At 38.4% G+C, this 13,520-nt stretch overlaps 1 protein-coding gene across 1 annotated transcript; it reads right to left on the bottom strand.

Moving 5' to 3' along the window:
* Positions 1 to 8,342: 8,342 nt before the first annotated feature.
* LOC134667658 (deoxyhypusine hydroxylase) lies at positions 8,343 to 13,069 on the bottom strand. The gene is made up of 4 exons (XM_063525080.1): positions 12,697 to 13,069; positions 10,299 to 10,619; positions 9,392 to 9,581; positions 8,343 to 8,765 (listed from the first exon to the last, which is right to left on the bottom strand). The coding sequence occupies exons 1-4, from the start codon at positions 13,067 to 13,069 to the stop codon at positions 8,645 to 8,647; spliced, it is 1,005 nt and encodes a 334-aa protein (XP_063381150.1). The 3' UTR covers positions 8,343 to 8,644.
* Positions 13,070 to 13,520: the final 451 nt, after the last annotated feature.

The raw sequence follows: 13,520 nt of genomic DNA on the forward strand, positions 1-13,520 counted from the left end.
CATTTTGCTCACTGTTTTTAAGAAGCAAAGTACTCTTGTTCGAGCTGCTGAGGTGAAAATGTAATAACACAATTACTACTCATTTCCCTAATAGCATTTTCTTGTAGGGATTTTGTTGGGCCTTTGTTTACGTATTAGTTGGGCAACCGTTATATTTGGCCGTACGATTTGCTGGAGGGCCCTCGACAAAGGCCCTCCCGAAGATTCCCAACAGAGGGCCATAAGAGTAATTTTTTCGTTGGGCCTATTTAAATTAATCATACAATTATTCAACGGTGGTGGTTTTGGTTGGGCCGTGGTTGGGCCTATACACATTTGTTTGATGGTTGGTTAATTGTTACATTTGGCAGTACGATTTGCTGGAGGGCCCTCGACAAAGGCCCTCCCGAAGATTCCCAACAGAGGGCCATTAGAGTAATTTTTTCGTTGGGCCTATTTAAATAAATCATACAATTATTCAACGGTGGTGGTTTTGGTTGGGCCGTGGTTGGGACTATACACATTTGTTTGATGGTTGGTTAATTGTTACATTTGGCCGTATGGCTTGCTGTAGGGCCAACTGCAAAAAAATAAAAAAGGGCAATTTTTTCGTTGTGCTTCTGTTTGCAAATTCAACAATTACCCAACGGCAAGTCAGGTAGGTCGGTAGGTAGTCGTGCACCAGGTTGAAGGCCCAACACAGCTTGTCCCACAAAGGGCCAACATTGTAACTTTAACGTTGGGCCTTGTGTAGGATTCTTACAATACTACCGTAGGTACATAGTTGTGTAATTTATAGTGTGCCTACAGTCTAATTATGTAATGGGCTTTTGTTTACGAGTCCTACAGTTACCCTACGTTAAGTAAGTGGTTGTGTAGTACGACGTTGGGCCTTTGCTGATAAATATCACAATTACACTACGGTAGGCATTGGTTGTATCCACATGAAGGCCCTAGGCAGCAGTTGTTGTTAATCTTCTCTGTATCGTTCCAATTTTAGTATATGTACTGCCGAAGCAAGTACACTTACTATACACTCTAATTTGTATATATACTAACCGCACTTCGAAACTTCGTAAGCGAGATTTATGTTTTTTGAGATTTAAATTGAGAAAATGTTGGTAAAATACAATTTTTTAAATGTATGTATAAATTTTATAGTTATAGCTATTAGATTTATAAGTTACTTTTATAAAATATTATGATTATATCCGGAATAATCGAGAAAATAACTATAACTTCGATGTTTGGAGACAGTAACGCCATCTAGTGACGCCACATGCAAACTCAACTGGTATTGTTGGGCATCAGTACCACAGCCAATGTTGGTAAATGCGATATTTGAGCTCACTGGGCCAACGAATGTTATCGTTGTTTAGCCACTGGTACCAAAATACACAAAGGCCCATTGTTAGGCGTCAGTGCCACAGCCAATGTTGGTAAATGCGATATTTGTCATCATTGGGCCATCGTATGATATCGTTGATTAGCCAACGTTACCAAAATAAACAAAGGCCCATTGTTGGGCATCAGTGCCACAGCCAATGTTGGTAAATGCGATATTTGTCATCATTGGGCCATCGGATGATATCGTTGATAAGCCAACGTTACCAAAATACACAAAGACCCATTGTTGGGCATCAATGCTACAGCCAATGTTGGTAAATGCAATATTTGTCGTCATTGGGTCATCGGATGATATCGTTGATTAGCCAACGTTACCAAAATAAACAAAGGCCCATTGTTGGGCATCAGTGCCACAGCCAATGTTGGTAAATGCGATATTTGTCGTCATTGGGCCATCGGATGATATCGTTGATTAGCCAACGTTACCAAAATAAACAAAGGCCCTTTGTTGGGCATCAATGCTACAGCCAATGTTGGTAAATTCGATATTTGTCGTCATTGGGCCATCGGATGATATCGTTGATTAGCCAACGTTACCAAAATAAACAAAGGCCCATTGTTGGGCATCAGTGCCACAGCCAATGTTGGTAAATGCAATATTTGTCGTCATTGGGCCATAGGATGATATCGTTGATTAGCCAACGTTACCAAAATACACAAAGGCCCATTGTTGGGCATCAATGCTACAGTCAATGTTGGTAAATGCGATATTTGTCGTCATTGGGCCATCGGATGATATCGTTGATTAGCCAACGTTACCAAAATACACAAAGGCCCATTGTTGGGCATCAATGCTACAGCCAATGTTGGTAAATGCGATATTTGTCGTCATTGGGCCATCGGATGATATCGTCGATTAGCCAACGTTACCAAAATAAACAAAGGCCCATTGTTGGGCATCAGTGCCACAGCCAATGTTGGTAAATGCGATATTTGTCATCATTGGGCCATCGGATGATATCGTTGATTAGCCAACGTTACCAAAATACACAAAGGCCCATTGTTGGGCATCCGTGCCACAGCCAATGTTGGTAGATGCGGTATTCGTCACCATTGGGCCAACGAATGTTATCGTTGTTTAGCGAACGGTAGCAAAATACACAAAGGCCCATTGTTGGGCATCACTGCCACTGCCAATGTTGGTAAATGCGATATATGTCATCATTGGGCCAACGAATATTATCGTTGTTTAGCCAACGGTACCAAAATACACAAAGGCCCATTGTTGGGCATCTGTGCCACAGCGAATGTTGGTAAATGCGATGGTGGGCCAATACAAAATTAATGTTGGCTACGGAACGAACCTCATCCCAACGTTTTCCCTACCGTTGGCACCGTGGGCCCCAACGAAAATGCTACTAGGGTTATATGTAAATATAACTAGCAATCACTTAATAGTTACCTACGTTGACTAGTCGGCGAATCTATCACCTACCTACTCGTAAATATCAATTGATGACGCCCACCTAATCCCATCTTTGGCAGTGTTGCCAACTCGGATTTTGAAAAAATGCTAGACTAATGTCTAGATTATGCCAAAATTATGCCAAAGATTTTTGAAACACCTATGCTAAAAAAATGCTAAAATGTCACTTGAAATTAGACACTTAAAACACATACTATTTTCAAATTTACCGCCTTTTCTACTGACAAGATCTGCTTGACCAACTTTATATAGTCCGTTGACGTCCATCCATCCACAAAAGTCAAAATTCATATGAAAATATGAACCACATAAGGCGATGGGGCATATTGTTGCTGCCAAGTTGGTGCAAACTTGGCTTACACTAAATTATGCTAAAAAAATATGCCAGATGCTAAATAGAAAATTTTGGTGCCAAAGCGAGTGAAAATATGCCAGATCTGGCATCATTTATGCCAAGTTGGCAACACTGATCTTTGGTCTTGAAGGTTAATAAGATTAATACGTATTTTGTAGGAAAACATGAAAAAGTATATTCATTGCAATAATAAATTTACGGGTTAATAAACACACAGTAAAATAAATTAGTCAGCACGTATCAAAATAGCCCTAAGATTAGGTCCATTCCAACCTTAAGCTTTAGTTGCTATCAACACGAAACATATACAATGTACCTTCACATAAATGTTCAAATATTTATACCTAATATATAACATATATACATATAGACATCAATTACAAATAAAGTACAATTCAACTTAAGTACTTATTACAATTTAAAACACTAAACTCAAATTACAAAATTACAAAAACTAAACACACATAAATGTAGTCTCCAAGAGATCGCGTAACTACTCCTGGGGGCCTAGCCAAAATGCCAATCGTTTGCGGTACGACAACGAAACGCTTTCTGTCCCTCTTTCATTCTTACATATTAGTGGGATAAAGACAGATAGCGTTTCGCTGTCGTAGAGCAAACGATTGACATCTTGGCTAAGTACTCCTGAGGATTACACGTACCGCATCAAGAGCTCGCTATACGACCCAGAGCTTAGGCACATGAGGCCTACTTAAGTTATTGATTGGATGTTCAGACTGTGGTTCAGATCTCGTATGCAGAAATGGAACACTTTGAGGATTAATTTGGCATACTTGTATGCTTACCGTCTCTATCAAATATACCTATATATATAAATATACCAGTCTAGTCAAGGCACTTTTTTTACGAATTTGAACGTGACTACGTATTAACTAAGCTTAAGATAAGATTAAGTATGATATAGAAAGATGTCTTTATGTATGTTTCGGAGAACCTAGGTCAGTGACCTAAAAATGGAGTTTTCAAGCACTAGCTGCCGTATTCGAACTTCGAGATATTCACAAGAGACGACACGTACTAGATCCATTCTAGATACGTTATAGTTTAGATAACAACTAAGTAGTTCTCTTTTGCAGCGCAATTCGGGCAACCAATGTCACTTTTACGCTAGATAGAGTAAGATATCTATTAGATGCGAATTGGATCTCTAAGTAATATCCTGTGGAAATCGTTCAAGAGAATCAAGGGTATCTCCAGAATCGCGCTAATGTCAAATTTGACAGGTTAGATCTTAAACATATCGTTATCGTATCTTGGTGATGTCTAATAGACGTCTATTTCAAAATCCGAATCGGGCCCTAGGTATCAGTAGTAGTGAGCAGCGGTCACTACAGCCACGCGCCGCGTACAATACGTCGCTCAACTCGCATGTTCACTGTCAACGTTTTTGTAGCGCTACGTAGCGTAGCCGTAACTTTTTCCCATTTTGTAGAGGAAAGCGACTACGAACAGAGAACCCGGTAACGATTTTTTTCGAGTAACTACATAACATTACCCTAATTGTTAGGCCCAAGTATATACACATAGGTGCCTACCTAAGTACCTACTAAACCAATTTATCCGCTCTGTGCCTTCGTTCATCCCCTCTCGGACAAAAACAAAAGGAACAACTAACAGTGATAAAAGTCTAGTACTGTCACATTAGGATGGACTACTTGTCCCTGCAGGACCATCAAAACAACAAGCCCGTGAAATGTTAACTAATTATAATAAAGTCATGTCATAACTCGTGCTAAAGAGTTAGTATAAGCTGAATCATATAACAAATAACTCAAAAACATTTTAAAAAACCGGCCAAATGCGAGTCGGACTCGCGCACGAAGGGTTCCGTACCATTACGCAAAAAACGGCAAAAAAAAACACGTTTGTTGTATGGGAGCCCTACTTAAATATTTATTTTATTGATTTTAGTATTTCTTGTTATAGCAGCAACAGAAATACATCATCTGTGAAAATTTCAACTGCCTAGCTATCACGGTTCATGAGATTATATACAGCCTGTTGACAGACCCAGCGAAGTCTTAGTAATAGGGTCCCGTTTTTACCCTTTGGGTACGGAACCCTAAAAACCGACATTGTTACAAACTAAAGTAGGAAAATTCAAGTGAGAATGGTTGCTATGGTCATTCACAATAAAAAAAATGGTCGAAAACCTATTCGTAAAGATTACTATTCAGGCCTTATGTTGGATGTGATAGTTAGTGTGTAAACCATAGTTTGGGAATATTAACCACCGTACTACATTAAACAAACCACCAAAAACTAATCCACATACCTGATGGTTCGCTGGCGGCGGCTGCTGTCCACTTCAACTTGAATTACACACAAGTTTAATGTTGTAACCATGTTCTAACAGGACATAGTATTTCTTCGTAACACCAGTGGCGGATTTACCCTAAGGCCAAGTAGGCCCTGGCCTAGAGCGGCAAGATATTAAAGGCGGCACTCGACAGTCTACCTTTATGATGGGTGCTGAGAAAGGGGCGGCTCGTACTTACTACAGGGCATGGGGCCTAGGGCGGCAGACACTGCAAATCCACCACTGCGTAACACACACCGTTAAAACTATACACAAAGTTTTGTAATCCCTGAAATTACTTATTTCAGCAGTATTTAGATATTAACCAGAGTTTTTCTTGTACCACAAAACTTTTACAATCCGTCATAGCGGAAGCAGTTATAAAGTTGACCCAAAAAATTTTTATTAAGCTATGAGCTTCATCACATATGTTCCTTGAGTAATTCTAAGCATTTCAAGCCTGGGAGGCAATAAGAAATGTGTGTCTACTCGGATTTGTAACGGATTCAAACTTTCAACCCCTTTTTAACCCTGTTAGGGGATGAATTTTACAAAACGCTGAAATTACTTTTCCTGTCTTTTAATAATGTCCCCAAATACAAAGATTCAAGTCCCGCGTTCGAAAATTTTTTTGATATCCATACAAACTTTCAACCCCTTTTTCACCACCTTAGGGGATGAATTTTCAAAAACGCTGAAATTAGTTTTCTTGTATTTTAATAATATATCGTTTTACGAAGTTTCAAATTCCTAGCTTAAAATAAAACTTGAACCCCATACAAACTTTCATCCCCTTTTTAACCCCCTTAGGGGTTGAATTTCTCAAAATCGCTTCTTATCTCTTGTACACATTATAAATGTAATCTAGTGTGCAAATTTCAACTTTCTATCTTTTGTAGTTTCGGCTCCGCGTAGCAAAAATCTCCAACCAAATTTTTCACCTTTTTACGTTTTTCTTGTAAAATTACTATGAAACTGAAAAAAACAAATATCAGCAATGAATTCTACGTCTTTGGTTTATACGAAAATGATACCAAACTTGCCCTAGTACCCACCAGGATCAGCATAGATTTTTTTTTAAGATGACGGGTGGCGGCCGTCTTTGTACCCCACCCTCCCCCCCACCCCAGGCTATAAATGCTTAGAATTACTCAAATATCAGATGTGATGAAGCTCATAGCTTAATAAAAATTTTTTGGGTCATGTATGGCAGCGTTACATAACTGACTCCAGTATCATTATAGAATAGCAACTGAAAATTTAGACAGCTGTCATTGACTGATTTGATCGCGGTCTTTTCTTTATATCATGGCTTTCACGATATAGAGTAATTGATATACAGATTAGAGTTAGACCATTTAGACCAAGAAAAATCTGCAGCCTTTTGATAGCCCGCGCAGTACAAGTTATTTTAAACTTCTATGAAATTATGACGTATAAAATACTTGCACTGCGTGGGCTATCAATATCGCTGCAGACTTTTCTTGGTCTAACTCTACAGCCAATCTTATAAAACGTGATATAAGGAAGGTATAGGTACTTCTACACTCCATAGGTCTGACTCTACGTACGTTACTCTTCTACAGTATTTCGTTTTCTGTGACTGCGACGGAACGCAAATGAAACATGGCTTAAACATTACTTGACAAATTTATTTATAATACTCCTTTGACCGATACAAAATTCAATGTTCTCAACTTCAAATTAATACTTATTCAGTCATGTACGTGTATTACAAAAGGTGAACCTTATCTATATCCACTCACATGATTGATATTTTTCAGTGACTTTTATTATTATGATAAAATAAGGGTGACAGCTTGACAGCTGGCAACTGCAGTTGCCAAAAGCATGTGAGTGGATATAAAGAAAATGAATAGATAATGCTGAATATCTAAAATAACAAATGGTAATATCTAACATCATAATTACTTTCAATAAAGAAAAAATATAATTTAACTAGTTCTAGACCACTGCGTGAGCGTCAGGATGACAGGACCATGGTACAAATTACATAGGTACAATCTTTTTTGATGTCGGGTAACAAATAGTTCAAAAAAGGTACTAAAACTTGGAGTAACACTTGTTAGCTATCGTGGTCCTGACGCTGACACCATTGGGACATATTTCGCCATAAATTCGCCAAAATTGACATTTAACCGATCTTGCATAGTCCATTTTTAACTGACAATGGGGTTGGTCAGCGAAGTATTTTACAGATGGCGCCAGCTTCGAGCAATACCGGTTTCCGACAGGAGGAGGAGCCCAAGCAAAACCTTACCGTACCTACAAATCATTCTGCCATTTATCACGAAAATTTAGATTGGTCCATAAAATAGCTCTAATGCGAACCGCGCAAATCGAATCGTCTATTTGCCTCTCTATAGTTCGTTTTTTTTTAGCATTAGAAATAAGGTAAACAATCTTGGGGGTCATTAATTTATTAATTTATTATGTCACACATTAATTACGTCACACGAATTTCTAGGTTTTTTGACCCCTCCCCTTGTCACACTTGGCAAACCCCTCCCCCCTAATGTGACGTCACACTTTTTCTACGATATCGTCAAATCGAATTAAGTAAGTACCTAAGTATTACTAATATTTTATCAAAATATTTTTGACGATATAAATATTAGTAATTTTACAACCCAAAACTGCTTAGGAAAGAAAATTAAACGAATAAAAACGATTATCGTTTTAAAAACTTGTTATTTAAATGTACAGCGAATAAAATAATTTAAATAAATTTTCGGTTACTGATGAAGTTAAAGTGACGTCTGTGTCTCAAAGTTTGTGTCTCCCCCTCCCCCATGTCACAATATGTCACATTTTATTGACCCCCTCCCTCCCCCTAAACGTGTGATGTAATTAATGGATGACCCATTGATGTGTCTTTTAATTGAAAAACACGTTTTAAAAATAAGTCACGGCAAATATGTATCCATTATGAATCTAATGCGGTCATTTATATTCTTCTGCTTTCATAAGCATTAGTTACTGATTTATAAAAAGCGTTTTCAATTTAAAGACATGTCAAGATCGCTTACCTTCTTTCTAATGCTAATAAAAACGAACTATATATCACTCGAATATGCAAGAGCGAGAGGCAAAAAGGCGAACTAACGAACGTAGTTCGCAGTTATAGCCACGCTCCTCACACTTGTACGGCGAGCAAGGTGTTGGCGTATTGGAACTCGGGGCTATTCTCGTATTCCGACATGTCTAGGGCCACCTCACAGCTCTCTCGGACCACGGGCCTCGGGTCACTTAAATACCTGCAATGATGAAGCTGGCGATTAGTGAATTGTGGCTTTGAGCCTTGTCCCAGTCACAAAAAAGTCATTTTTACGGTGTGTATAAATTTATGAAATTATCTCGTTTGAACGTGTAGCGCATAACACGTGTATTTATGTAGTTTGATATTTTCAGTAAATTCTGTTAGTTTACTCTAGGTGTGAGGTATTTACATTTAGTAGCTCAAAGTAGGTATAGTAAACAGCAGAAGTAGAGTAGCTAACCAGGCGAGATGTTCAAAATCATGTGGGCACAACTTTGTTAAGAGAATAAAAGAATAGTAGTGCAGATCATTTTGGACACCTGGCACACTATGTCACATACATAAAACTGTTATTCTTTTTTTTTTTTTTATTATGAATGGGCTTACTCATGGCCACAGACTAGCCGAGGCGTAGACGTGGCCTACGATGGAGCGAGCTCGCCCAGAAGGTGCCTGTTCACTCTTGATTTGAAGGTTGCCGGGTTATAAGAACACGGAAATATAGACGCCGGCAAGGAATTCCATTCCTTGGCATTATTCTTTCTTATTTCTTAAATTCTAAAAATATAATTAATTGAAAGTTTATATTGAGTGTTTCAACATAATTTAGTGTCTCCACAATACCTTTTCAGAACCTCAGTGCACTCTTCAGTGGCAATGGATCCCATAGCCTCTGCAGCCTCATGGCGGACCATCTCATGCTCATTCGTGTCCTCCAGGGTTTTGACCAGGAACGGCACACTTCGCTCATCCTGCATCTGGCCAAAAACGAAAGCTACCTCGTGACGGAACAGGGCACTGCTGGCTTTGAAACCTGAAAGGCAGATAAAAGTACTATTAGACATTTCCACCAGAGAGATGTTTTATTTTATAGTGCTGAATGGCTTTTTAGAAAATAGGTGTTTCTGGGATTTTATTCTAGACTGCTGGATCCAGTCTGAGTACTACTGAGTAGAGTATTCAATACCGTTGTGCTTGCATATTTGTATAAATAGAATATAATTGTTGTTTCATAGCAGATAACAAAATAAAGTTCTTAAGGCTAGGTGGGCCCAGATGCATTGTTGTCATTTTCAGTTCAATTTTAACTACATATTTATCACGACAGACTGTAGTGACATCACTACACGCATGCATATTCTAAAATTACTGACTAAAAAGTTTCAATAAGTTTACCCTGCTATTATAATTTCATTACCATAGATTATACCACCAAAATAGGATCTACAAAGTCTATTCTTTTAACTATTGTGCATTTTCTATGCAAACAACAAACTGTTCCAATTGTTCCATACTATTTGCTATGGACAGTGCTTCATAGTAAAAAAAAACTAGGTATAGTAGCACATATCGTCGGGTGACAAGCAAAAGTCACTAACACCATTGAAATTATTGGACAATAAACCGTGTTACAAGTGTAATAAAGTGCATTGTTACTTTAATTTTATGATAGTACTTAGTGACTTTTGCTTGTCACCTGACGATATACACTTAACAGTAAAGGAAGCATTGTTCAAAACGAATGGCTTACCTTCACCCAAAGCTTTTATGCTTTCTGTAGTCCCAATATTTCTAAGGCTAAACATAGCCCTGTACCTCTCAAATAGAGGTTTAGTTTCATCCATCAGTGTCTGACTTAACTTAGAAATGTCACTCTCTGTGCTGGGCGGAGCTGGGTCTACCGATGCATATAAGCTCTTTGATAAGTTCTCTTTCTGGGTATCATTTGCGACCCAGTCTAGTCTTTGTAGGGCTATTTGGCATGTCTCCGCTACTTCGATTGCTGGGTCATGTTGGTACTTCTCAAGCAGCTCACGAAGATTTGGATCACCAATTGCACCCAAAGCTTCACCTGAAATCATAGATTGACATATGTTTAAATAAGAGTTTATCATGATTCCCCTTGTCTGATAGGGGCAAAAATGGGCTAATACTAGCGATTAATTAAATATTGACTTGATATTGATGTTGATACAAAGGAATTTCTAAATCATAAAACAAAGTGTGACTCCTCCATGAACCAAACAATATTAATTAATTAAGAATGTTGGATCTTTCATTATCTACCTGCAAACTGTTTTCATTGATTCTGAATGCAGCTGTAAATAATACATAATGGTGATGTTGTATGTATTAACTAGGGATGTACCGACTAGTCGCCGACTAGTCGGGAAAGCCGACTATCCGGCCACATTTGTAGTCGGCGACTAGTCGGCGACTAGTCGGCAAAAATGGCCGATTAGTCGGCACTTTATTAGTGAAAGAAAAACAAAAAAAAAGAAATCAACAGTCAATATTTACCATATGTTTTATATTTATTTTACTAAAATACCTATTCAGGTTGCATACGAAAACTTTTGTTCATATAATTGACCGTTTGATCGTTATCATATGTTGGTGGGCTGGTGTTTTCCTCTACAGGTCGATCTCAATTGATTCTCGTGTAATTTAATGTGCAAGTTCGATAGTTATTTTTTTTATTATTATTCAGGTTTTGTTTTTTTTAATGGTGGAGCCATGAGGAACTATGAATGTTATTGCAAAATTTAGAGACTTAGTCAGGGCACGTTGCGCGGCACCTAAAAGTAGTGCGATAAGGACAAGGCGAAAAATCCTGCGTAAAAATCTCAAAAATCGAGGTTTCGTACTTCTGTTTCCTCCTCCAAAACTTAACCAATCGTAACCAAATTTGGAAATCTAAATGATTATGAAATTATCTGTGTCGGACCGTTTTGTTTTTTTGGCTAATTGATATCAGTTTTGAATGCCACGCCTCTCATTGCGGCATAGTCAATTAGGCCATTTTGGCCATTTTTGAAGGGGTCTAGCGCCTTAAAAAACAAAAATATCAAAAAAAGCAAAACGGTCCGACACAGATATTGACAATATTAATCTGTGTTCAAAAAATCATTGCTCTAGCTTCAAAAACCACGGAGGAAAACGAGGAGTACGTTTGTATGGAGAAATGACCACTCCTGTTGGCTCTTAACTGGCGACTACGTACGGGAAATAGAGCCTTGGAAATACCTCCTGTACTGACGGTCTGCTCAGGATCGCAAAATAAAAGAACTAAAGACAGAAATTGAACGAGGATTCTTGTGATAGGTCTTTGAACCTGTAGAGAACACCTTTTAGCAAAGCTAAATTATGATGAATAGCGCAACCAAAGGAGCAAAACTAATGTTTTTTATCTGAACTTATACGAAACTAATTATCTGGCCGACTAGCCGACTAGTCGGCCGACTAATCGGCCATTCGAGCGCCGATTAGTCGGCTAGTCGGCCAAATCAATAGTCGGTACATCACTAGTATTAACATCTACTTAACCTGTTGTCTACCAAACTGTCAAAAAAAAGCACCCCTCAATCTACCCCGGCTGGAGATCTCCGTCTATTATTCTGTACCATGCATTTGTTACGGACGGAGTTCTCCGGCCTTTTTGTACCCCAGTCGAAGTTTTTATGAAATTAAAGCTGCTTTTCACCTGCTAATTGATCAGAGATCCCTGGCCGGGGTAGACAACAGGTTAATAGTAAGTTTCACTTGTCCTCGCACTGTTTAAACATCAAGCCAAATTGCCCCCAAAAAACTGATGTAAGGTGTATTCGGGTAATACCGAATGTCGGATAATTCCGAAATTCAGATGAAAATCACCCTTAATTCCATCATAATAAAAGTCTCATTTCGGAATTATCCGACAGTTTTCGACATTCGGAAATACCCGAGTAAACCTTATGTTAAATAGAAAGGTGCTCATAGTTAAACTCAAATTTTCAAGTGTTGAACTTTTCTCAAAGCAATGTTTTCAACTGTTAATACTTTGTGGATTATAGATAATGTTATTTAACTTTGTAGACATGCCTCATATACCTAGCTTATCATAACTTATCATGTACGTGCAATAGAACTAATGATAAGAATAAACTCACCAGCCTCATGGCGTACTATGGGATCTTGATTTTTATCCTCCAAAACGCTCCTTAGAATCGGTATAGCCCTTTTATCCTGCATTTGGCCTAAACAGTAGGCCAGCTCGTGTTTTAACAGCACCGATTCATCCCCGAAGCACTGGCTAATACACTCTATCGCCGACTCACCGCCAATATTTCTGAGTGTAAATAGCGCCCGAAAGCGCTCTTTCATGGGCCGCGAAGCATTGTTGAGAACCTTGCCGATACTCTCAACAGCAGATTCACTAACGTTCACCATCGTAGAAGTAATTAGAAAGAAAACACTAAAACGTGGTCTGTGACTAATAAACAAATGAAGATCTGCGACTTCTGACCGAACTGTCAGTGTCATATGTCAATATTGTCAATGTCAAGATGACAGCTCTAGCACTAGCTGTTTGAGATACAAATAAAAATGCTTCTATACAATTTGAGAATAAAAATGTTATGTGCCAATGGGAGTTAAATAACATTCCCATTCAATATTATTGAATACAATACAGTTCGTTAGGCGTTAGAGTCAGACCAAGAAAAGTCTGCAGCGGATTTGATAGCCCAGAAGTGCAAGTATTATTTTAAACGTTAAACTTCTATGAAATTATGACGTATAAATAACACTGGCACTGCGAGGGCTATTAAAATCGCTGCAGACTTTTCGTGGCTTAACTCTAAATCTCAGAATGACCTTCGGATTTTAGAAAGATACATCGGGTATCGGCGCTAATACTAACACGCGAAGGTGATACTGCTGTTCTGCTTTCTTATTATAGACCACAAATCTTGTCAGTAGAAAAAGGCGCGAA

The sequence above is a fragment of the Cydia fagiglandana genome, chromosome 9, assembly GCF_963556715.1.
Source record: "Cydia fagiglandana chromosome 9, ilCydFagi1.1, whole genome shotgun sequence".
NCBI lineage: Eukaryota > Metazoa > Arthropoda > Insecta > Lepidoptera > Tortricidae > Cydia > Cydia fagiglandana.